The 25461-nt window shown below is 44.1% G+C and overlaps 2 protein-coding genes across 3 annotated transcripts in view; both read left to right on the top strand.

The window, feature by feature from the left end:
* Nucleotides 1-217: 217 nt before the first annotated feature.
* On the top strand, nucleotides 218-4145 carry LOC123723840 (interleukin-1 receptor-like 2). The gene is made up of 3 exons (XM_045704717.1): nucleotides 218-1358; nucleotides 1558-1701; nucleotides 3675-4145. Exons 1-3 carry the CDS (start codon nucleotides 1265-1267, stop codon nucleotides 3821-3823), a joined length of 387 nt encoding a protein of 128 aa, XP_045560673.1. The 5' UTR covers nucleotides 218-1264; the 3' UTR covers nucleotides 3824-4145.
* Nucleotides 4146-11742: 7597 nt separating this feature from the next.
* The window catches only part of LOC106582260 (dnaJ homolog subfamily C member 10), a 29999-nt gene continuing 16280 nt past the window's right edge, over nucleotides 11743-25461 (top strand). Inside the window, exons 1-12 of one of the 2 annotated variants that reach the window (XM_014165151.2) lie at nucleotides 11743-11841; nucleotides 12252-12600; nucleotides 22589-22757; nucleotides 22908-22958; nucleotides 23049-23131; nucleotides 23318-23449; nucleotides 23614-23785; nucleotides 23930-23973; nucleotides 24071-24202; nucleotides 24396-24485; nucleotides 24873-24983; nucleotides 25090-25204. In XM_014165151.2, coding sequence (XP_014020626.1) covers nucleotides 12367-12600; nucleotides 22589-22757; nucleotides 22908-22958; nucleotides 23049-23131; nucleotides 23318-23449; nucleotides 23614-23785; nucleotides 23930-23973; nucleotides 24071-24202; nucleotides 24396-24485; nucleotides 24873-24983; nucleotides 25090-25204 — 1333 coding nt within the window. In that variant the 5' untranslated portion in view covers nucleotides 11743-11841; nucleotides 12252-12366. Of the gene's footprint in view, nucleotides 11922-12251; nucleotides 12601-22588; nucleotides 22758-22907; nucleotides 22959-23048; nucleotides 23132-23317; nucleotides 23450-23613; nucleotides 23786-23929; nucleotides 23974-24070; nucleotides 24203-24395; nucleotides 24486-24872; nucleotides 24984-25089; nucleotides 25205-25461 lie in introns of both variants that reach the window. The other variant, XM_045704718.1, reaches the window with a different exon arrangement.

Below are 25461 nucleotides of genomic sequence, written 5' to 3' on the forward strand. Positions count from 1 at the left end.
TAGCTTAGTAATACGCTTTGTGGGCACTATAGTGTTGAACGCTGAGCTGTAGTCAATTATCAGCATTCTCACATAGGTGTTCCTTTTGTCCAGGTGGGAAAGGGCAGTGTGGAGTCCGATTGAGATGGCGGTATGCGAATTGGAATGGGTCTAGGGTTTCCGGGATGATGTTGTTGATGTGAGCCATGACCAGCCTTTCAAAGCACTTCATGGCTACCGACATGAGTGCTACGGGGCGGTAATCATTTAGGCAGTTTACCTTCGCTTCCTTGGGCACAGGGACTGTGGTTGTCTGCTTGAAACATGTAGGTATTACAGACTCGGTCGGGGAGATGTTGAAAATGTTAGTGAATGATGGTAGAAATTAGGCAAAACGGATTTCAGTTTGCCTGCATTAAAGTCCCCGGCCACTAGGAGAGCTGTTTCTGGATTAGCATTTTCTAGTTTGTTTATGGCCTTATACAGCTCGTTGAGTGCGGTCTTAGTGCCAGCATGAGTTTGTGGTGGTAAATAGATGGCTACGAAAAATATAGATAAACTCACTTGGTAGATAGTGTGGTCTACAGCTTATCATGAGGTACTCTACCTCAGGCGAGCAATACCTTAAGACTTCCTTAATGTTAGACATCACACACCAGCTGTTATTGACAAATAGACACACACCACCACCCTCGTCTTACCGGACGTAGCTGTTCTGTCCTGCGGATGTATGGAAAACCCAGCCAACTGAATATTATCCTTGTCGTCGTCCAGCCACAACTCGGTGAAAAATAAGATATTCCAGTTTTTAATGTCCATTTGGTAGGATAGTCTCAAACCGATCTCATCCAGATTATTCTCCAGTGATTGCATGTTGGCCAATAGAATGGATAGTAGAGGCAGGTTACTCACTCGCCAATTAATTCTCACAAGGCACCCCGATCTCCACCCCCTGTACCGCCGTCTTTTCTTCACGCGAATGACGGGGATTTGGGCCTGGTCTCATTAAAGAAAAAATCTTCGTCCAGTTCGAGGTGAGTAATCGCTCTTCTGCTATCCAGAAGCTCTTTTTGGTCATAAGAGACCAATGTACAAAATAAGTAGCAAAAAAACACAAGTAGCACAGTTGGTTAGGAGGCCGTAAAATGGCAGCCGTCCCCTCCGGCGCTAATAACAGTATATGTTATCTTAACTGTGGCCATGATGGTTTGATTGTGTGTTCACAAGGGGGAACTTGTCTGAAGAGAAGGAGGGTGTATGGTTGGAGCGTAGTTTGAAGTTCTTGATGGTGGAAGAGGAAGACTTTTACATCAATTACACGTGTAAGGTTTCCAGCGACAGAGGCAGTCCTTCAGCCTCCTTCACACTACAGCCTACAGGTTAGACAATACTGTCTGGAAGATAACATAAAGGTGTTTCAAAAGAGATCACACACATATTATCCTCTCTTTACCCTTGTTTTGATGGCGTATTATAACATCTGCAACCTCACCACTTTTGAACAAAAATGGTTGAAGAATAAAGCCAGTCAGCTTGACATTATGTATTATAAATGCTATCTCTTTTTTTCCTGTACAGATCCAAACAACCTGTTCCCTATTGGGGTACTACTGATCACTCTGGTATTGGTGTTTACTGTTAGTATTGTTATTTACCATCGCTTTAAGATCAACATCATGCTGTCGCTAAGGAGGATGTTTCCGCTTCTCCACACAAACACAGGTACGCAATGAGAGACGCTTTACCGCATATATACTTTGCAAGAACACTCACGGAAGCATTAATAGAAACATGCCTGAGCACGCACACACAGACATGCACACACACACACTATCTGCAGACTCATTGCATACTGTGCATTCACAAAATCGAAACTCGCAATAACATAAACATACATTCCTACACCAGATACAGACAGTAATGCACATACAGCATGTCTCCCCACAAACACCCAGGCCCACATTTAACCTGTCTGGGAACGTGGGACCCTAGTCAACAGCCAGTGGAATCGAGTCGCGCGAAATACAAAACCTCATAAATGCTATAACTTCAATTTCTCAAACATATGACTATTTTACTCCATTTTATAGATACACCTCTCCTGAATCGAACCACGTTGTCCGATTTCAAAAAGGCTTTACAGCAAAAGCAAAACATTAGATTATGTTAGGAGAGTACCCCAAAAAAATCACACTGCCATTTTCAAAGCAACTAGCATGCATCACAAATACCCAAAACACAGCTAAATGCAGCACTAACCTTTGACAATCTTCATCAGATGACACTCCTAGGACATCATGTTACACAATACATGCATTTTTTGTTCGATAAAGTTCATATTTCTATATAAAAACAGCAGAAAATATTTTCCCTCAAATGCTTCCGGTGAATCAGCGCTACAATTTACAAAATTACTATTCGAAAACATTGTTAAAATGTTATATTGTCATTCAAAGAATTATAGATTAACATCTCGTGAATGCAACCGCATTGCCAGATTTAAAAATAACTTTACTGGGAAATCACACTTTGCAATAAACCATGTGGTATGCTCAGAAAAATAGGCTAGGCGATACATGTTAGCGCCATCTTGGAACCATCTAAAATCAAATATACTATTGTAAATATTCCCTTACCTTTGATTATCTTCATCAGAAGGCACTTCCAGGAATCCCAGGTCCACAACAAATGTAGTTTTGTTCGAAAAAGTTAATAATTTATGTCCCAATAGTTCCTTCTTGTTAGCGCGTTCCGAAGTCTACTCATAATGCACTGAAGCGCGCGGGACTTGTCGTCACGAATGTGCAAAAAATATATATTTACGTTCGTTCAAACATGTCAAACATTGTATAACAAATCTTTAGGGCCTTTTTCAACCAGAGCTTCAATAATATTCAAAGCGGACGATTGCATTGTCTTACTAAACGTTTCGGAACAAAATGGTTCCCATGGGCGCCCACGTCATAGTAGTAATGGCCCTCCCCCTGTGACCAACTTCCCAAGCCTCTCTTTGGGTCAGTTTCTACCATAGACTCAAACCACTTTGTAAAGACTGTTGACATCTAGTGGAAGCCTTAGGAAGTGCTAAATGATTAATAAGTCCCTGTGTGTTTCAATGACAAAGGTTTGAAGTGATTCCACACATCAGATTTCCATTTCCTGTTAGGATTTGTCTCAGGGTTTTGACTGCCATATGAGTTCTGTTATACTCACAGACACCATTCAAACAGTTTTAGAAACGTTAGTGTTTTCTATCCAAATCTACTAATTATATGCATATTCTAGTTACTGGGCAGGAGTAGTAACCAGATTATATCGGGTACGTTTTTTATCTGGCCGTGCAAATACTGCCCCCTATCCCCAACAGGTTAAACCCACACACACACATGAATGTTGCATTGCTTGTTTCCCACTCCCCACCTGACCACAAGTAAAATCAGTAGCAAATGTAGCAAGGTACTGTAGCACATCCCACACCTGCAGTATACAAGCACAGCATTTTCCATGACAGAGGAAACGGAGAGAGAAAGTTTCATACGAGGCACTGAATAGGCCATGTTACCATGAAACACAAGCAACTATGGTGTCATAAATAACCAAGCCTCCTCTGTTAGGCAGGTTAGTGGAGACATTTGCTCCAGCCAAGCACTAACACACCTATTTTGTTTTACCTGTCCCTGTCCTGCATGCAACAGACTCTAATGGGAAGCTGTATGATGCGTACGTGGCGTACCCCCGTGTGCAGAAAGACGAGGTGCCCAGAGAAGAACAGCCTGTTGAACTTGTGCTGGGATTGATGGGCTTTGGAGAGGACAGTGATAGACATAAGGAGGAAATATGTTGAATGAAAGGACTTCTGATACCATGGAGAGTATAAAATGTTGTATCTGCCTCTCACAACACATTTTCATGAACATTTATTGAATCAGACTTTGGAAGATTGATCCTCTGGGGTGAGATTTATTTTTGGCGGGATGATGATTGATCGTTCTGCCGATGGAAAATGCACAATTAAGAGTGTATTAATTCTGACCATATTGGCAGAGCAACTCAAACACACACGCATGCAGACACACACATACACACAATTTACCACCATGATGTACATACACACCACATCTGTGAGAGAGCTTTAATAAAGGGTGTCCAGTACATTTTATACCATGTATTTGATTTGTCTTTGTCTACTTTTAAGAAATTGTTGAAAGAATTGTTTTTCAGATTTGTTAATCATCCATTGAGAGAAGCTATAAGTGTTTAAACTAATATTAATGAATGCAGTTATTTATTAATAGGCCAAAGTATTTATGAACAGCTTACCGACATTTAATATTAAATGTTTTATAAATGGTGAGCTGACTATTAACAAATACCTTATATGATTTATTAAAGCACAGTCCTGAAACTTCCCAGACACTTCCCAGAAAGGGTGTGGCGGTTTGCAGAAGTTGATTGCGTGCTAGCTCTTCTGTTATGTCTAACTTACATACAGGTAGGACTGTCTGTGACTGGTAACCTGCTTTACCTTAATCCAATGTGATCATAGGCCATTTCAAAGAAAGTGTGGTTAGGAGTACTGGGGATTCTAAAATCAAATGGTTAAAAATCCAGCTGAGGTTGTTTCACACCTCAAGAAAACAACCTCCAGCATTGGCTTGTCAAACTGAAGAATCTTCCTTAAAAATCACACTTCCTCGAGCCTGAAACCACAGTGTGAAACAAAGTGAAGAGGAGGACCTTGGGTTTATCATCTCTAAGAAGATACATGGATTCATGTAAGTATTGTAATTGTTACTGCAAACTGTTGGTACACTTGGGCTTTTTATGTAGCATGAAGGTAGCCATTAGGAAGGATTAAGCTAGAGATGTTTTGCATGAGCTGTGTCTCAATCCGCCAATGTCGGCCTTCCACATCTGTGGAAGAAAGTGACCGGGCTACAGCGGTGTTATTCAGACCATGAGATGTCTCGAAAATCAGTCTTCTCACAAAAATGTCTGTAGAGTCTGAACAGTTTGGCCTTATCAATATGACCACTCTATGGAAAGATGAGACTCACGGGCACGATGATGTACTCTGTTTTGCTCTAGGACCCCCACAAGTGTCACGACTCATCTGAAGGCAACCCATACAAATGAATGGAAGTAAAGAGGTAGTTTTGTGCTTACAAATATAAGAGGTTAAATATTTGTCTATAAAAACAAAAATATTTCCAGAGGTTTCTTATATCTCCTAGATATAGGACAGACATTTCAAAACCTTATTCCTTATGATTTTTCTTTACTGTATTTTTTGCCATTTATTCATGTTTATTTGATAGTAGTAAAGGCCAAATTCAATTTTTTATCAAAACATTTTTATATGCCTACAGCGGTACCAAAATTCAAAATCAAATATCTAAATGATTCCTGGCATGACCATCTTAAAACAATTCCGTGTGTGTGTGTGTTGGAAATATACATTTCCAGAGTGAATTTGACTTATCTGATGTCCTGGAGATATGAAAGCCACAGAATAAACTGGCTGGGGTAAATGCCTGTCAATCGAAACAGTCAGCAATACAGATGCCAGGTAGACTAATTATGAGTGATAACCGCTGCTACAGAAGATCATCAATCAACATAATGAGTATGATCGATATATATATATATACACATACAGTACCAGTCAAAAGTATGGACACACCTACTAATTCAAGGGTTTTTCTTTATTTGTACCATTTTCTACATTGTAGAATAATAATGACGACATCAAAACTATGAAATAACACATATGGAATCATGTAGTAACAAAAAAAGTATTAAACAAATCAAAATATTATATATTTGAGATTCTTCAAAGTAGCCACCCTTTGCCTTGATGACAGCTTTGCACACTCTTGGCATTAACTCAACCAGCTTCACCTGGAATGCTTTTCCAAAAGTTTTGAAAGAGTTCCCACATATGCTGAGCACTTGTTGGCTGCTTTTCCTTCACTCTGCTGTCCAACTCATCCCAAAACATCTCAATTGGGTTGAGGTCAGGTGATTGTGGAGGCCAAGTCATCTGATGCAGAACTCCATCCCTCTTCTTCTTGGTCAAATAACCCTTACACAGCCTGTAGGTGTGCTGGGTCATTGTCCTGATGAAAAACAAATGATACTCCCGCTAAGCGCTTCCAGATGGGATGGCGTATCGCTGCAGAATGCTGTGGTAGCAAAGCTGGTTAAGTGTGCCTTTGAATTCTAAATAAATCACTGACAGTGTGTCATAGACATTTGGTGGTTGGTTCAACCACCCTCATACAGACCAAGGAGCATCATAAGCCACTCTGGGTTCATCCTGTCATTATCTGCACGTGGGTTATTACTGCATGGTCGGAACTAGAAGCACAAGCATTTCGCTACACTCGCATTAACATCTGCTAACCATGTGTACAGTTGAAGTCAGAAGTTTATACATACACTTAGGTTGGAGTCATTAAAACTAGTTTTTCAACCACTCCACAAATTTCTTGTTAACAAACTATAGTTTTGGCAAGTTGGTTAGGACATCTACTTTGTGCATGACACAAGTCATTTTTCCAACAATTGTTTACAGACAGATTATTTCACTTATAATTGTAACGGTCGTCGTACGTCATGGACCAAGGCGCAGCGGGTTGAGTGCTCATCTTAACTTTATTATAACACGTAACAAACAAAGCAAGAAAACGATCGAACGAACAGTGTTGCAGGCTAACACACAGTAGTACAACAACAACTTACCACAAAGGGACAGGTGAAAACAGGGCTACTTAAGTATGACTCTCAATTAGTAACAATGATGTACAGCTGTTCCTGATTGAGAGCCATACCAGGCCAACACAAAGAAATACACAACATAGAAAACCATAGAAATACAAAACAAGAACATTACCCAAAAACCCCAGAACACATAAATCAAACCCCCCTCTTACATAAATACATATCCCATAAACCCAGAACCACATAAAACAAATACCCCCTGCCACTTCCTGACCAAACTACAATAACCCCTTATACCCCCCCCCCCCCCAAAGGTGCATACCCGGATGCACCTCACACAAAAATAAACACAAAATAAACCCCCCAAACTAAAGGGAGGGAAGGGAGGGTGGCAGCTGTCACCGACAGTTCCCGTGCTACACCCCCCCTCCCCAATCCTCCTACTGTGGAGGTGGCTCAGGCTCTGGCCTTAGTCCACCACCTAACCTGTCCACCCCCGCTGAATACCTCTGGCTGAGGCACGTCGCTGTAGACCTCGGGCTGACGCACTTCGCTGTAGACTTCAGGCAGAAGGACGATTCTGGGAGCTCCGGACTGTAGGGTGACTCTGGGAGCTCCGGACTGTAGGGCGTCTCACTCGGTTCCGGACTGTGGGCCGTCTCACTCGGTTCCGGACTGTGGGCCGTCTCACTCGGTTCCGGACTGTGGGCCGTCTCACTCGGTTCCAGACTGTGGGCCATCTCTAGACGGGGCACTGTCGTCGGAAGCTCTGGACGGGGAACTGTCGCCGGAAGCTCTGGACGGGGTACTGTCGTCGGAAGCTCTGGACGGGGACTGCGCACTGAAAGCCTGATGCGTGGGGCTGGTAGTGGAGGTACCAGACTGGAGACACGCACCCCAAGGCTAGTGCGAGGAGCAGGAACAGGACGAGTTGGACTGGGCTTATGCACTGGAGGCCTGGTGCGTGGGGCTGGTACTGGAGATGTCAGACTGGATACACACACCCCAAGGCTAGTGCGGAGAGCAGGAACAGGACGAGTTGGACTGGGCTGACGCACTGGAGGCCTGGTGCGTGGGGCTGGTACTGGAGATGCCAGACTGGATACACGCACCCCAAGGCTAGTGCGGGGAGCAGGAACAAGACGAGTTGGACTGGGCTGCGCACTGGAGGCCTGGTGCGTGGGGTTGGTACTAGAGATGCCAGACTGGATACACGCACCCCAAGGCTAGTGTGGGGAGCAGGAACAGGACGAGTTGGAGTGGGCTGACGCACTGGAGGCCTGGTGCGTGTTGCTGGCTTTGGATGTGCCAGACTGGAAACATGCACCTCAGGGCTAGTGCGAGGAGCGGGAACAGGATACACTGGGCCGTGAAGGCGCACTGGCGGTCTTGAGCGCAATACTGGCACCACCCTTACTGGCTAGATGCCCGCTTTCCCCTGACAAATGCAGGGCGCTGGCACCGCGCACACCGGCCTGTGAATGCTCGGCCTCAACGCCGTGCGCATCACCCCATAGCACGGGGCCTGACCAGTAACAAGCTGCCTCCGATAAGCACGGGGAGTTGGCTTGGGGCTTAACCCTGGCCCAGCCAAACTACCCGTGTGCCCCCCCCCAAAAAAATGTCTTGGGGCTGCCTCTCATGCATCCTACGGTGCGCCCGCTCTTCGCTCCACTTTCGCCGTTCCTCCCTCGCTGTCTCTACCTGTTTCCATGGCAGGGTCTTGTCCCCTGCCATTACCTCCTCCCATGTCCAAAATGTCCTCCACTCCCTTCTCTCCTTGGCCCAGGATCCTTCCTCTTCCTAGGCCCGCTGCTTGGTCCGTTGGTGGTGGGAAGTTCTGTAACGGTCGTCGTACGTCATGGACCAAGGCGCAGCGGGTTGAGTGCTCATCTTAACTTTATTAGAACACGTAACAAACAAAACAACATAACCAATAACCCCTTATACTGGTCAGGACGTGACAATAATTCACTGTATCACAATTCCAGTGGGTCAGAAGTTTACATACACTAAGTTCACTGTGCCTTAAAACAGCTTGGAAAATTCCAGAAAATTATGTCATGGCTTAAGAAGCTTCTGATAGGCTAATTGACACAATTTGAGTCATTTTAAGGTGTATCTGTTGATGTATTTCAAGGCCTACCTTCAAACTCAGTGCCTCTTTGCTTGACATCATGGGAAAATCAAAAGAAAAAAGCCAAGACCTCAGAAAAAAAATTGTAGACCTCCACAATTCTGGTCCAACACCTGAAGGTACCATATTCATCTGTACAAACAATAGTACGCAAGTATAAACACCATGGGACCACGCAACCGTCATACCGCTTAGGAAGGAGATGCGTTCTGTCTCCTAGAGATGAACGTACTTTGGTGCGAAAAGTGCAAATCAATCCCAGAACAACAGCAAACGACCTTGTGAAGATGCTGAAGGAAACAGGTACAAAAGTATCTATATCCACAGTAAAACGAGTCCTATATCGACATAACCTATAAGGCCGCTCAGCAAGGAAGAAGCCACTGCTCCAAAACCGCCATTAAAAAGCCAGACTACGGTTTGCAACTGCACATGGGGACAAAGATCGTACTTTTTGGAGAAATGTCCTCTGGTCTGATGAAACAAAAATAGAACTGGAAAAAGGGGCAGGCTTGCAATCCTAAGAACACCATCCCAATCGTGAAGCACGGGGGTGGCAGCATCATGTTGTGGGGGTGCTTTGCTGCAGGAGGGACTGGTGCACTTCACAAAATAGATGGCATCATGAGGTAAGAAAATTATGTGGATATATTGAAGCAACATCTCAAGACATCAGTCAGGAAGTTAAAGCTTGGTCGCAAATGGGTCTTCCAAACAGACAATGACCCCAAGCATACTTCCAAAGTTGTGGCAAAATGGCTTAAGGACAACAAAGTCAAGGTATTGGAGTGACCATCACAAAGCCCTGACCTCAATCCCATAGAAAATATGTGGGCAAAACTGAAAAAGCGTGTGCGAGCAAGGAGGCCTACAAACCTGACTCAGTTACACCAGCTCTGTCAGGAGGAATGGGCCAAAATTCACTCAACTTATTGTGGGAAGCTTGTGGAAGACTACCTGAAATGTTTGACCCAAGTTAAAAAAATGTAAAGGCAATGCTACCAAATACTAATTGAGTGTATGTAAACTTCTGACCCACTGGGAATGTGATGAAAGAAATAACAGCTCAACTAAATCATTCTCTCTAATATTATTCTGACATTTCACATTCTTAAAATAAAGTGGTGATCCTAACTGACCTAAGACAGGGAATTTTTACTCTGATTAAATGTCAGGAATTGTGAAAAACTGAGTTTAAATGTATTTGGCTAAGGTGTATGTAAACTTCCAACTTCAACTGTATGTGACCATATTTTTTTAATTTGATTTGGTTGTTATCTTAACCCCATCCTGGCTTAGTTTCCCAGATGCAAGGATGTATTAGAGACAACAAGGAATTGTTCTAAACTCCTCCTGAATATCTCTTATCTCGATTATATCCACCACATCGTGTCTATGTAATGCAGTCTTTCACTCATTTAACATCTGAAGCCATCTCATGGTGACCATACGCCCAGATTAGCTGCAGGGAACTAGAGTGGAGACAAACACAGACACTAACAGGACAGAAATATCCTCCTATTTGTTAAGTATTAATTGCTAACTATTAATATCAAACAAATCAGGTAAATATGTAATTTTTCTATCACAAGTGTCACCAGCCAAGCATACCAACACCACCACAGCTCCTCCTCCATGCTTCATGGTGGGAACCACACATGCAGAGATCATCCGTTCACCTACTCTGCGTCACACAAAGACACAGCGGTTGGAACCAAAAATCTCAAATTTGGACTCATCAGACCAAAGGACAGATTTCCACCGGTCTAATGTTCATTTCTCATGTTTCTTTGCCCACGCAAGTCTCTTCTTCTTATTTGTGTCCTTTAGTAGTGGTTTCTTTGCAGCAATTCCACTATGAAGGCCTGATTCACACAGTCTCCTCTGAACAGTTGATTTTGAGATGTGTCTGTCACTTGAACTCTGACGCATTTATTTATGCTGCAATTTCTGAGGATAGTTAATCTAATGAACTTATCCCCTGCAGCAGAGGTAACTCTGGGTCTTCCTTTCCTGTGGTGGCCCTCATGAGAGCCATTTTCATCATAGCACTTGATGGTTTTTGCGACTGCAATTTAAGAGTTCTGACCTTCATGTCTTAAAGTAATGATGGACTGTCATTTCTCTTTGTTTATTTGAGGTGTTCTTGACATAATATCTACTTGGTAACTTACCAAATAGAGCTATCTTCTGTATACCACCCCTAACTTGTCACAACGCATTAAGAAAGAAAGGAATTCCACAAATTAACTTTTAGCAAGGGACACCTGTTGATTGAAATGCATTCCAGGTGACTACCTCATGAAGCTGGTTGAGAGAATGCCAAGAGTGTGCAAAGCTGTCATCAAGGCAAAGGGTGGCGACTTTGAAGAATCTCAAATATAAAATATATTTTGATTTGTTTAACACTTTTTTGGTTACTACATTTTTCCATATGTGTTATTTCATATTTTTGATTTCTTCACTATAATTCTACAATGTAGAAAATAATAAAATAAAGAAAAACCCTGGAATGAGTAGGTGTGTCCAAACATTTGACTGCAACTCATTATACAGTATGTTTCTTGTTGTGGAACACTGTATAGCCTACAGCTCAAAAACACTTAATGATAAGGTTGCTTTATGAAGTCGATCAAGGGAATCAGAGGGATACAGGCCTATCAGGGTACAATGAGACATGCAGAGAGAGATGGAGAGAGAGAGATGGGTTGATTTTAAACCTAACCCTAACTTTAACCGTAACGTTAACCACACTACCAAGCCTAACCTTAAATTAAGATCAAAAAGCAAATACATTTTTACGATATCGTTTTTGTGGCTGTGGTAACCATTGGTGGTAACTAGTGACAACCGTTATGGGCAGGGGCTCTGTTTCCGGACGTGATTACGTCACTCAACCACCGTGAAGATTCTTGTTAGTTTAGCCAACTCAACGCTTACCACCCGGCGACTCCCGGACCCAAACCCGGATAAGAAGTGGGCCAACAATTCACTCGGTCAAGGTAACGTTAATTTGCAAGATTTCAGAGTATGTGCATTTAATAGATAATGCGCATTGAAAAGATCTGATCTCAATGATGAGGTAGGTAGCTGCAATAACGTTAACTTAGCTAGCTAACGTTACTTGTTAGGCAGCTAGTGTGGGCTCTGTACTGATAGAGCTAGCTAGTTCAGCTAGCTTTACAGAACCGCTTTTAAAGAAGTAATTGATTTTATGATTATGATCTGGCGTTCCTGCAAAGAAACAATAATCTGATTTAAATAAGTGTTACATCTGTGTTCATAGCTAGTTGGCTAGCTTCATTTGTTTTAGCTTGCTAACTTGGCACATTTTGTCACCATGTAATCATGTCTCTAGTTGAGAACTTTCTGAAAAATCACTTTGGAATTATTTTGATATTTCACTCCATAGACAGACTGCAAAACATACTGGGGTTCCTTATCCTACCTGGCGTGAGGTGTGTGTGTGACACTAACAACTTCAGAGATTCAGCACTGAAACACTGTGTTTACTGAGACCTGTGGCAATGGAATCTCTACCACCAGCAAAATCACGACAAGCTTGTCAAGTTCAGAATCAGCAGATGCCTTGGAGCAGAATGTTGCTGGGATCACTGATTTTCTTCAGTTGTCTGGTTGCTTCTGTGTCCTCTGATGAGGATTACTATAAGTTATTGAAGGTGTCCAGAGAAGCCACAACCAGAGAGATACGACAAGCCTTCAAAAAGCTAGCTCTGATCATGCACCCGGATAAAAACCCAGTGAGTAGCCTGCCCTATAGATATACACTACCGGTCAAAGGTTTTAGAACACCTACTCATTCAAGTGTTTTTCTTTATTTTTACTATTTATATGTTGTATAATAATAGTGAAGACATCAAAACTAAGAAATAACACAAATGGAATCATGTAACAAAAAGTTAAACAAATTAAACAAATCAAAATGTTTTAGATTCTTCAAAGTAGTCACCCTCTGCCTTTGACCGCTTTGCACACTCTTGGCATTCTCTCAACCAGCTTCACCTGGAATGCTTTTCCAACAGTCTTGAAGGAGTTCCCACATATGCTGAGCACTTGTTGGCTGCTTTTCCTTCACTCTGCGGTCCGACTCAACCCAAATTATCTCAATTTGGTTGAGGTCGGGGTGATTGTGGTGGCCATGTCGTCCGATGCAGCACTCATCACTCTCCTTTCTTGATCAAATAGCCCTTACACAGCATGGAGGTGTGTTGGGTCATTGTCCTGTTGAAAAACAAATGGTAGTCCTACTAAGCACAAACCAGATGGGATGGCATATTGCTGCAGAATGCTGTGGTAGCCATGCTTGTTAAGTGTGCCACTGACAGTGGCACCAGCAAAGCACCCCACACAATCACACCTCTTCCTCCATGGTTTACGGTGGGAAATACACGTGCGGAGATCATCCGTTCACCCACACCGCGCAGTTGGAACCAAAAATCTCAAATTTGGACTCCAGACCAACGCACACATTTCCTACGGTGTAATGTCCATTGTTCGTGTTTCTTGGCTCAAGCAAGTCTCTTCTTCGTACTGGTGTCATTTTAGTAGTGGTTTCTTTGCAGCAATTCGACCATGAAGGCCTGATTCACACAGTCTCCTCTGAACAGTTGATGTTAAAATTAGAGGTTTACCAATTAATCGGCATGGCCGATTTAATTGGGGCCGATTTCACGGTTTCATAACAATTGGTAATCGGCCTTTTTGGACGCCGATTACGTTGCAATCCATGAGGAAACTGCGTGGCAGGCTGACCACCTGTTACGCAAGTGCAGCGTCAAAAGGACCTTGTGGCTACAAGGAGCCAAGGTAAGTTGCTAGCTAGCATTAAACTTAACTTATAAAAAACAATCCATCTTCACATAATCACTAGTTAACTACACATGGTTGATGATATTACTAGGTTGACTAGCTTGTCCTGCGTTGCATATAATCAATGCCGTACGCCTGTTAATTTATCGAATCACAGCCTACTTCAACTTTGCCAAACGAGTAAAGATTTAACAAAATTGCACAACCGTTGCACAAATGTACCTAACCGTAAACATCAATGCCTTTCTTAAAATAAATACACAGAAGTATATATTTTTGAGTTAAAATAAATTGTTAGCAGGCAATGTTAACGGGAAATTGTTTCACTTCTCTTGCGTTCAGTGCAAGCAGAGTCAGGGTATATGCAACAGTTTGGGCTGCCTGGCTCATTGCGAACTGTGTGAAAACCATTTCTTCCTAACAAAGACCATAATTAATTTGCTAGAATTTTATGTAATTATGACAAACATTGAAGGTTGTGCAATGTAACAGCAATATTTAGACTTGGGGTTGCCACCCGTTCGATAAAATACGGAACAGTTCCGTATTTCACTGAAAGAATAAATGTTTTGTTTTCTAAATTATAGTTTCCGGATTTCACCATATTAATGACCAAAGGCTCGTATTTCTGTGTTTATTATAATTAAGTCTATGATTTCATAGAGCAGTCTAACTGAGCAGTGGTAGGCAGCAGCAGGCTCATAAGCATTCATTCAAACAGCACTACTGCATTTGCCAGCCGCTCTTAGCAATGCATGATATACAGCGCTGTTTATGACTTCAAGCCTATCAACTACCGAGCTTAGGCTGGCAATACTAAAGTGCCTATAACAACATCCAATAGTCAAAGGTATATGAAATACAAATGGTATAGAGAGAAATAGTCAACGTGTCATAATTCCTATAATAACTACAACCTAAATCTTCTTAACTGGGAATATTGAAAACCTGGGAATATTGAACCACCAGCTTTCATATGTTCTGAGCAAGGAACTTAAACATTAGCTTTTTTACATGGCACATATTGCATTTTTACTTCTCCAACACTGTGTTTTTGCATTATTTAAACCAAATTGAACTTGTTTCATTATTTATTTGAGACTAAATAGATTTTAGTTAAAATGTGTTCATTCAGTATTGTTGTAATTGTCATTATTACAAATATATATTGTGGCAAATCTCTTCAAGATTAGGAGCGTTTGTCACAAATTAAGTGGGAAACTGTCACCAAAATCACTGCAGAATGAGAGTTATTTCGAACTGGACAGTACCTGTGTGTTTGTTTCTCCGTCCTGGTCCACCCAGGCAAGGTCAAGGATAGCAGGGTTCGGTACACGAATCGGGTTTTCGATAGGTCCAAACGCCAACCGGTAAGTCCAAACAGTTCAGCTCATACACGGTAAATCCAGCATATATATATATATATATATATATATATATATACTGCTAAAAAAAATAAAGGGAACACTAAAATAACACATCCTAGATCTGAATGAATGAAATAATCTTATTAAATACTTTTTTCTTTACATAGTTGAATGTGCTGACAACAAAATCACACAAAAATAATCAATGGAAATCCAATTTATCAACCCATGGAGGTCTAGATTTGGAGTCACACTCAAAATTAAAGTGGAAAACCACACTACAGGCTGATCCAACTTTGATGTAATGTCCTTAAAACAAGTCAAAATGAGGCTCAGTAGCGTGTGTGGCCTCCACGTGCCTGTATGACCTCCCTACAACGCCTGGGCATGCTCCTGATGAGGCGGTCTCCTGAGGGATCTCCTCCCAGACCTGGACTAAAGCATCCGCCAAATTCCTGGACAGTCTGTGGTGCAACGTGGCGTTGGTGGATGGAGCGAGACATGATATCCCAGATGTGCTCAATTGGATTCAGGTCTGGGGAACGGGCGGGCCAGTCCATAGCATCAATGCCTTCCTCTTGCAGGAACTGCTGACACACTCCAGCCACATGAGGTCTAGCATTGTCTTGCATTAGGAGGAACCCAGGGCCAACCGCACCAGCATATGGTCTCACAAGGGGTCTGAGGATCTCATCTCAGTACCTAATGGCAGTCAGGCTACCTCTGGCGAGCACATGGAGGGCTGTGCGGCCCCCCAAAGAAATGCCTCCCCACACCATGACTGACCCACCGCCAAACCGGTCATGCTGGAGGATGTTTCAGGCAGCAGAACGTTCTCCACGGCGTCTCCAGACTCTGTCACGTGCTCAGTGTGAACCTGCTTTCATCTGTGAAGAGCACAGGGCGCCAGTGGCGAATTTGCCAATCTTGGTGTTCTCTGGCAAATGCCAAACGTCCTGCACGGTGTTTGGCTGTAAGCACAACCCCCACCTGTGGACGTCGGGCCCTCATACCACCCTCATAGTCTGTTTCTGACCGTTTGAGCAGACACATGCACATTTGTGGCCTGCTGGAGGTCATTTTGCAGGGCTCTGGCAGTGCTTCTCCTGCTCCTCCTTGCACAAAGGCGGAGGTAGAGGCCCTGCTGCTGGGTTGTTGCCCTCCTACGGCCTCCTCCACGTCTCCTGATGTACTGGCCTGTCTCCTGGTAGCGCCTCCATGCTCTGGACACTACGCTGACAGACACAGCAAACCTTCTTGCCACAGCTCGCATTGATGTGCCATCCTGGATGAGCTGCACTACCTGAGCCAAGTGTGTGGGTTGTAGACTTCGTCTCATGCTACCACTAGAGTGAAAGCACCACCAGCATTCAAAAGTGACCAAAACATCACCCAGGAAGCATAGGAACTGAGAAGTGGTCTGTGGTCACCACCTGCAGAACCACTCCTTTATTGGGGTGTCTTGCTAATTGCCTATAATTTCCACCTGTTGTCTATTCCATTTGCACAACAGCATGTGAAATTTGTCAATCAGTGTTGCTTCCTAAGTGGACAGTTTGATTTCACAGAAGTGTGATTGACTTGGAGTTACATTGTGTTGTTTAAGTGTTCCCTTTATTTTTTTGAGCAGTGTATATGTATGTATGTACATACATACATACATACATACATCCATACATACACATCTCGTCTCTTTCTCTATGGTTCACAGATCCTTCCAGCTCTTTCTCTCTCTTCCTGGTTTGTCTTGACCCCTTATCTGTGGATCGGCCCCACCTTCTGAGGGTTCCCCTTGCTTCTGGGAATTGTTTTGGCTGTCGGCCATTTTGTGATCTGTAGTTCTGATCGAGGTGGCCATTTTAGTGATAGGGCAGAGGCCATTTATTAGTTCTGCTCTCACATATCTGCCATTTATCACTCGACCACCTTCTTTGCCAAACATCTCCCCCTCTAGATCCGACCCCCTAGGTCGGTCTACCGCAGCAAAATATGCGTGCATGCAGGATAACCCATCCACATTTCCCATTTCCTTCCCTGCTCTGTGTTTTAAGTCAAAGTGAAACAGCATTCTTCTCTTTAGCCCAGTGCATCCAGGTGAGTGGGGCATGGTCACTAATGAGGGTGAAGTGGCGCCCCAGCAGGTAGTATTTCAGGCTTTCTAGAGCCCACTTTACTGCCAGCGCCTCTTTCTCAACAACTGAGTAGTTTGTCTCCCGTGGTTCCAGCTTCCTGCTTAAAAACAGGATGGGGTGTTCCACCCCTTCTACCTCTTGGGATAGCACTGCTCCCAAGCCCACCTCTGAGGCATCCGTCTGAACCACGAACTCGCTCTCAAAGTCTGGTACTACCAGCACTGGATTATAGCAGAGAGCCTCCTGTAATGTCCTAAAGGCTTTGGTGGCCCTTTCATCCCATTTCACCATGTTTGGCCCTCTGGCTCTAGTCATGTTGGTGAGTGCAACCCACTGTGGCATAACTTGGGATGAATTTCTGGTAGTAACCGGTCAGCCCTAGGAAGGCTCGAACCTGCTTCTTATTTACTGGTTTCGGCCATTCTCTAATTGCCTCCACCTTACGTTGTGGTTTGATTAACCCTCTTCCCACGGTGTATCCCAGATACTCTGTTTCCTCTAACCCCACGTAACACTTGGCAGGGTTCGCCGTGAGCCCTGCCTTTCTAAGGGCGACTAACACTGCCTGTACCCGGGGTAAGTGGGATTCCCAATCTGGGCTGTAGATCCCCATGTCATCTAATTAAGCTGCGGCGTACGCCTGGTGCGGTTTTAGGACCTTGTCCATTAGCCGTTGAAAGGTGGCTGGGGCCCCGTGTAGGCCGAATGGCATGACGGTGTATTGAAACAAACCGTCAGGGGTTGCAAAGGCTGTCTTTTCTTTGGCTCTGGGGGTCAGAGGAATTTGCCAGTACCCTTTGGCTAGGTCCAGGGTCGTAATGTACCGAGCTTTACCAAATTTTCTCCAGTAGTTCATCTACTCGGGCATGGGGTAGGCATCAAACTTGGAGATTTAATTTACCTTCTGAAAGTCGTTACAGAACCGCAAAGACCCATCGGGCTTGGAGACCATCACAATTGGGCTAGACCACTCACTATTTGACTCTTCGATCACTCCAGCTGCCAACATTTTCTCCGTCTCTGCTCTAATCGTGGCCTGTCGAGCCTCAGGTAACCGATATGGCCTCATGCTCACTTTTCTCCCTGGTAGGGAAACGATATCATGAGCCGTAAACTCAGTTCGGCCGGGTACCTCAAACACAAGTCTGTTTTTCTGGATCAGGGTCTTTACTTCCTGTACTTGTACTGGGGACAGAGTAGGTGAAATATTTACTTCGGCTGTCTCCTGAGTGTGTGTGGGGTACGTGACCATTAGTGTTTCTCTCTCTTTCCATGCTTTTAACAGGTTTATGTGATAGATCTGTTCCTGGGGCCGTCGACCTGGCTGTCGGATCCAATAATTAACTTCTCCTATTCTCTCCAGTATGTCATATGGTCCTTTCCATGTGGCTGGTAGTTTGCACTCTACCGTGGGGATCAGCACTAACACCTTATCTCCCGGTTGAAATTCCCTCGGGGTAGCCTGCCGGTTATAAGTGTGCCGCTGGTGCTCTTGTGCTTGTCTCATGTGTTCTCTGACGATTGGCATGACTGTGGTTATCCTGTCTTGCATTGCCGTGACGTGCTCTATGACACTCTTATACGGGGTGGATTGGTGCTCCTAGGTTTCCCAGGCGATGTCTAAGACTCCCCGGGGGTGCCTCCCATATACCAGCTCAAAGGGGAAAAACCCCAGCGAGGCATGAGGAACCTCGCTAATGGCAAACATCAGATACGGCAACATGTAATCCCAGTTTTTCTCATCCTTATCGATTACCTTCCTGAGCATTGACTTCAGGGTAAGGTTGAATCTCTCAACCAGCCCATCTGTCTGAGGATGGTAAACCGATGTCCTCAACTGTTTCACCTGCCACAATTTACAAAGGTCTGCCATAAGGCGGGACATAAAGGGGGACCCCTGGTCAGTAAGGATCTCCTTCGGAACCCCTATCCTGGTGAACAGGAGCACTAATTCCTTGGCGATATTTTTGGAAGCCATCGTCACAAGGGGATTGACTTTTGGGTAGCGAGTGGCATAATCTAGAATGACCAGAATGTATTGGTGCCCTCTGGCTGATTTGGGTAGTGGGCCCACTATATCCATTGCTATCCTCTCAAATGGCGTTTCGATTATGGGGAGTGGCACTAACGCGCTTCTAATAGCTGGTCGGGGAGCTGTTAACTGGCACTCTGGGCACTCTCCCCAATGCCGAGCCACTTCAGCCTGAATTCCTGGCCAGTAAAACCTCCTTACAATCCGGTCTTGGGTTTTATCGATACCAAGGTGTCCACCCAGAATGTGCCAATGAGCTAGATCCAGTACTGTCCTCCGGTACCGGGTGGGGACCAACAACTGTTCCACCACATCAACCCCTATTTTTGAGAGACTGTACACCAAAACCTTTTTCATGATTAAGTGGGGAAAACTATTAGGCATCATGCCATCATTTATGGGAGTACCATCTACGACCTGCACATTTGCTCTGGCTTGCTGCAGGGTTGGATCCTGGTTTTGGGTCATTACGAAATTAGTCAGGGACCCTGCCAGGTCTGCTGGTTCTAGATAGTCGTCCTCTGGATTCAGATCAACCCCAGCCCCACTAGTACCGGGCTGCTTGTTATCGACTAGGTCTGCCACTTCTTCCGCATCCTCCCTTACTAGCACCTGTGAGGTTGGCCCCTGGGAGACCTCTTTTCTTGGCTTTGGTTGATGGCTACATGCTACTTCCTGCTTGGTCAGGGTTGTTGGCTTCTCAAATATGCCGTTCTTTTGGCCTAACTTCGCAACGTTAGGAAAGTATTTACCCAGTATTACATCATATGGCATCTTTGGGACCACGCCGACCTCATCCAGCAGACCGTCCTCGGGTTTGTATGCTCACTAAAGCTGTGGGGTACAGACGGGTATCCCCATGAATGCACGTAACACTGATATTCTGACTTGTATCCAGTTTGAGTCGGGACTAGGTTTGCAACGACCAGGGTTAGCATACAGCTGCTCTCTTTCCCCTCCAAATGTTGGGACAGTCTTACCCTGTTCGCCTGGGGAATGGGGATCTTTCCTCCTGTTCCTGCCGTACAATACCGTTCAACCAGGCCCACGAGATGGTCGGCCGAAAGTACCTCGTTCTGGCCAACCCATCGTCGAACTTCTTGAGGTAGACCTCACTGAAACTGGTCGAGTACGATGGTCTCGACGATCTCGGCGGATGAACGGGTCTCCGGTCGCAACCATTTCCGTGCCAGGTGAATCAAGTCGAATATCTGTATTCAGGGGGGTTGTCCAGGTCGGTAGGACCACTGGTGGAAGCGGTGTGCCCTCACGGTATCGGTCATTCCCAGTCTAGTCAGAATCTCTCGCTTTAGTTTATCGTAATCCTGTGCATCTTTCAACTCCAGGTCGAAATACGCTTTTTGAGCGTCCCCTGCCAGGTATGGTGCCAGAAGCCCTGCCCATTCTTCTTTCGGCCACTTCTCCCTCTCTGCCGTACTTTCGAAGTTGGTGAGATATGCTTCCACATCATCCTGCTTTGTCATTTCTTGAAGAAAATGATTGGCCCGCCTCTGTGTATTTGCAGCTGGTAACTGAGCCCCAATTTGGGTTGCTAGCTCCTGCAGGCCTTCTCTTAACTCCCGGGTGTTTCTCACTTGCTCCTCTCTGAGCATCTTGTTGGTGCGGTGCTGGACCTGTAACGTGTCCTGATACATTCGCATTGCGTCCTGATGAGCTATTTGTTGAGCTCTAATTGCCTCTTGTTGGGCGGCCGCCGCTTGTAACAGGGCCTGTATGGCTCCCTCCATACTAATTTTCCCCGGAAAACTGTCCTAACCAAACAAATCCACACAAAAAAACCTTACTCCCATTTGGAGTGCTAAGTGAACATTTTTTTTCTCTCTACCTAACCAGCGGTATGGTTAGTCCATCTGCCCGCTTTCTGCACCACGTGGCAAATCTCTTCAAGATTAGGAGCGTTTGTCACACATTAAGTGGGAAACTGTCACCAAAATCACCCCAGAATGAGAATTCTTTCGAACAGGACAGTACCTGTGTTTGTTTCTCCGTCCTGGTCTACCCAGGCCACAGGCAAGGTCAAGGATAGCAGGGTTCGGTACACAAATCGGGATTTCGGTAGGTCCAGGTCCAAACGCCAACAGGTAAGTCCAAACAGTCCAGCTCCTACACGGTAAATCCAGCCGATACATATCGTCTTTTTCTCCATGGTTCACAGATCCTTCCAGCCCTTTCTCTCTCTCTCTCTCTTCCTGGTTTGTCTTGACCCCTTATCTGTGGATCGGCCCCACCTTCTGAGGGTTCCCCTTGTTTCTGGGAATTGTAGTTTTGTGAGTCGGCCGTTTTGTGATCTGTAGTTCTGATCGGGGTGGCCATTTTAGTGATAGGGCAGATCCCATTTATTAGTTCTGTTCTCACATATCTGCCATTTATCACTCGACCCCCTTCTTTGCCATATATATATATGCCGATTTCATCGGTATCTGCTTTTTTTGGTCCTCCAAAACTAGGTATCTGCATTGAAAAATCATAATTGGTCGACCTCATGTTGAGATGTATCTGTTACTTGAACTCTGAAGCATTTATTTGGGCTGCAATCTTGGGTGCAGTTAATTGCAGATTTCCGAGGCTGGTAACTCTAATGGACGTATCCTCTGCAGCAGAGGTAACTCTGGGTCTTCCTTTCCTGTGGCGATCCTCATGAGAGCCAGTTTCCTCCTAGCGCTTGATGGTTTTTGCGACTGCACTTGAAGAAACTTTCAAAGTTCTTGACATTTTCCAGATTGACTAACCTTCATGTCTTAAAGTAAAGATGGACTGTCGTTTCTCTTTGCTTATTTGAGCTGTTCTTGCCATAATATGGACTTGGTCTTTTACCAAATAGAGCTTACTTCCTCATACCAACCCTGCCTTGTCAAAACACAACTGATTGGCTCAAATGCATTAAGAAGGAAAGAAATTCCACAAATTAACTGTTTAACAAGGCACACCTGTTAATTGAATTGCATCCCAGGTGACTACCTCCATGAAGCTGGTTGAAAGAATGCCAAGAGTGTGCAAAGCTGTCATCAAGGCAAAGGGTGGTTACTTTGAAGAATTGTTTAACACTTTTTTGGGGTTATTTCATAGTTTTGATGTCTTCACTATAATTCTACAATGTAGAAAATGGTAAAAAATAAAGAAAAACCCTTGAATGAGTAGGTGTGTCCAAACTTTTTGACTGTGTTTAACATGTTAAAATGTAATTTTTATCATATGTTATAGCCTATCACAACATACTGGTGATTTCCTAGTCTGGTCCCAGTTCTGTTTTTGCTGTTTTTCTTAATTCTATGGTCATTGTCACAACAAAATAGCACAACCACGTCTGGTAGCAGGCTAGGTATTTTCCACAAAGTCCAGTACTTGATTTGTTGCTCTCATTGTCCAGCATGATGAAACTGCCCACGACAAGTTCCTGAAGGTAACCCGAGCCTATGAAGTTTTGAAGGATGACGATCTGAGGAAGAAGTATGACAAGTATGGAGAGAAGGGTCTGCAGGACGAGCAGCAGGGAGGAGGACGATATGAGAGCTGGAACTACTATAGAAATGAATTTGGTAAATCATTTTTTTAGGGTAGTCTAAGAATGTGAAATGTAAACATTGACAAGAAATATGAAGTGGATTGATGAGCCACTGCTAACATGCAACAATTTCAGTCATTTCCTCAGGATGTTGATGTGACTTGTCATCTTACTCTTTCTGCAGGTATCTACGATGATGACCTAGAGATTGTCACTTTAGATAGGGGAGACTTCGGTAAGTGATGTCACACTATTCCGAACCTTCAGAGCCATCTTTTCTTGTTGGGGTATGTTTGTTGTTATGATACTGGCTCTACTACCATAGATGCAGCAGTGAACTCTGGGGAACTCTGGTTTGTCAACTTCTACTTCCCTCGTTGTCATCACTGTCACGAGCTGGCTCCCACGGTAATACTTTCCTCACTCACTGTAAAAGTGCATTCTGCAATATTTACTGCTATTCATTGGTTGTTTCATATACTTCATTAAAATGTCCATTGAACAGTGGTAGATATTGCAGATGGTACCTTTTTTTTAAGTCGTCTTTATTTATCTTTTGATAATTGTTATCTATGTTACTCTGTGTGTCTGCAGTGGAGGGAGTTTGCTAAGGAGATGGATGGAGTGATCAGGATAGGAGCAGTGAACTGCGGAGACAACAACAGACTGTGTCGCAGCAACGGCATCAACAGCTACCCCAGCCTCTACATTTACAAAGCTGGAATGGTAGGAGAAACGTCACAGCTGTCTTTTAGGATAGCTCTGTCATGCATCACGTAGCCTTGTTTTAGCACATCATTCAATCTGTTTTAAACAGGCTACGTATCACTCACTGATCACGGTGTTAGGAACAACCCTCTAAAACGCATCCCTTTCTGTCGTCCCAATAGAATCCAGAGAAATACTTTGGAGATAGGGCCAAGAAGAGTTTGACTAAGTTTGGCATGCAGTTTGTGAAGAGCAGAGTTACAGAGCTGTGGCAAGGCAATGTCTTCACCGAGATTGAGGCAGCATTTTCATCTGGAGTTGGATGGCTGATCACCTTCTGTGCTGACTCAGGAGGTAAGACAGGCTGTTAAGGGTTATGTTGAGATGCTTTGTCATGTTTACAAATAGAGACTTTTAGTCAGAATTAGTGAAACCAATATGGTATGAATTTTATTTTCTATACAGTTAAAATATGCTCTGTGTTTGATCTCTTCATAGACTGTCTAGAGTCACAGACGAGGCAAAAATTAGCAGGAATGTTGGTAAGTCCTCATTGATCCCATGCTGTATGTTTACCTTCCCATGAGCATACATTATTACTGTGACTGAAATATGTCTCTTCTCTTGTGTCCTCTTCAGGAAGGTCTAGTGAACGTGGGCTGGATGGACTGCTCAACACAGGCTGAGTTGTGTGACAGCTTTGAGGTGACCACCAGCACCACAGCCTTCTTCCCCCCTGGCAGTTCACTGAAGAACAAGGGCAGCGTGCTGGTAAGAGAGGCCCAAAGGATAACATGAAATGTATTTGTAAGTGAGAAGGAGAAACCCAGGATGGGTTTATGAAGAAGCCGCACCATACATGGCTAAGAGAACACTTTTATATTTTATTGACATGAGATGATAGAATCGTGACTGTTCTGAAATCCCAGTTTTACAACAAACATTGGTTTCATCACAACAACAGTTCCTGCAGAGTTTGGATACCAGAGAGATCTATGGAGAGGTGATGCAGCATCTGCCTGACCTAGAGCCTCTTACTAAGGAAACCTTCCAGGTACAGTAATAATAACCCAATAATCAAATCTAAGGTACAGTAAAAATCATCTGTATTGCCATCTCGTACAACCATATGTTTATTGTGCCTCATTGGGGGTTATGTCTTAGTGCAGCGTCCTCTGTGCTGTCCAATCTGTGAGAGGCAGACTCAGTTGTCACAGTTGGAGGCTGGCTCGAATGTTGTGGATGTTCTTTCCTCTTCCTAGTAATAATATACCTACCTACTAAAAATAACCACATATAGTTGACATGAAATAATCTGTTGTCTGACATGATTTCAGTTGAGGAAAACACCTTTAGTGGTGATGCTGAAATATTTAGGAAAAGTACAGTTATTCTGTCCTATTCTATTGTGTTCTATTCTATTCTCCATCGGTCTCTGTAGAGTAAACTGGCCCATCATCGGTGGCTGGTCAGTTTTTCTTTCGGACAGAAGACCATGGCATCTCATGAGTATAAGAAGCTCAAGGCTCTTCTGAAGGCAGCCAACATACTGGTAAGGTCTGAAATCCACAATGAATATCGCTCTGATTCACTGTTCATTCACGTCACTGATTCAGTCTGGATGTTTAATACTGCCAGTACTCTGTGCTTTTTCTCAGGTGGGAAAGGTGGACTGCCTTACTGACTCAGAACTATGCGCCTCCTTCTACATTCAAAAGCCCTGCATCGCTGTCTTCAAAGGCCTTGGGATTCATGACTTTGAGATACACCATGGTAAGTCAACGTCTTATTCGAACTCAATCGATTTTGGTATTTTATCTCTGTATTTCACTTGGCATTCCTTTTCACTGGTTGTTGTATACATATGCACATTTTGTATATTTACTCGGGGGGGGGGGCTCCCGAGTGGCGCAGTGGTCTAAGACACTGCATCTCAGTGGTACCTGGTTCGAATCCAGGCTGCATCACATCCGGCCATGATTGGGAGTCCCATAGGGCGACGCACAATTGGCCCAGTGTCGTCCGGGTTT

The sequence above is a fragment of the Salmo salar genome, chromosome ssa21 (assembly GCF_905237065.1).
Source record: "Salmo salar chromosome ssa21, Ssal_v3.1, whole genome shotgun sequence".
In the NCBI taxonomy this organism is placed as follows: Eukaryota; Metazoa; Chordata; class Actinopteri; order Salmoniformes; family Salmonidae; genus Salmo; species Salmo salar.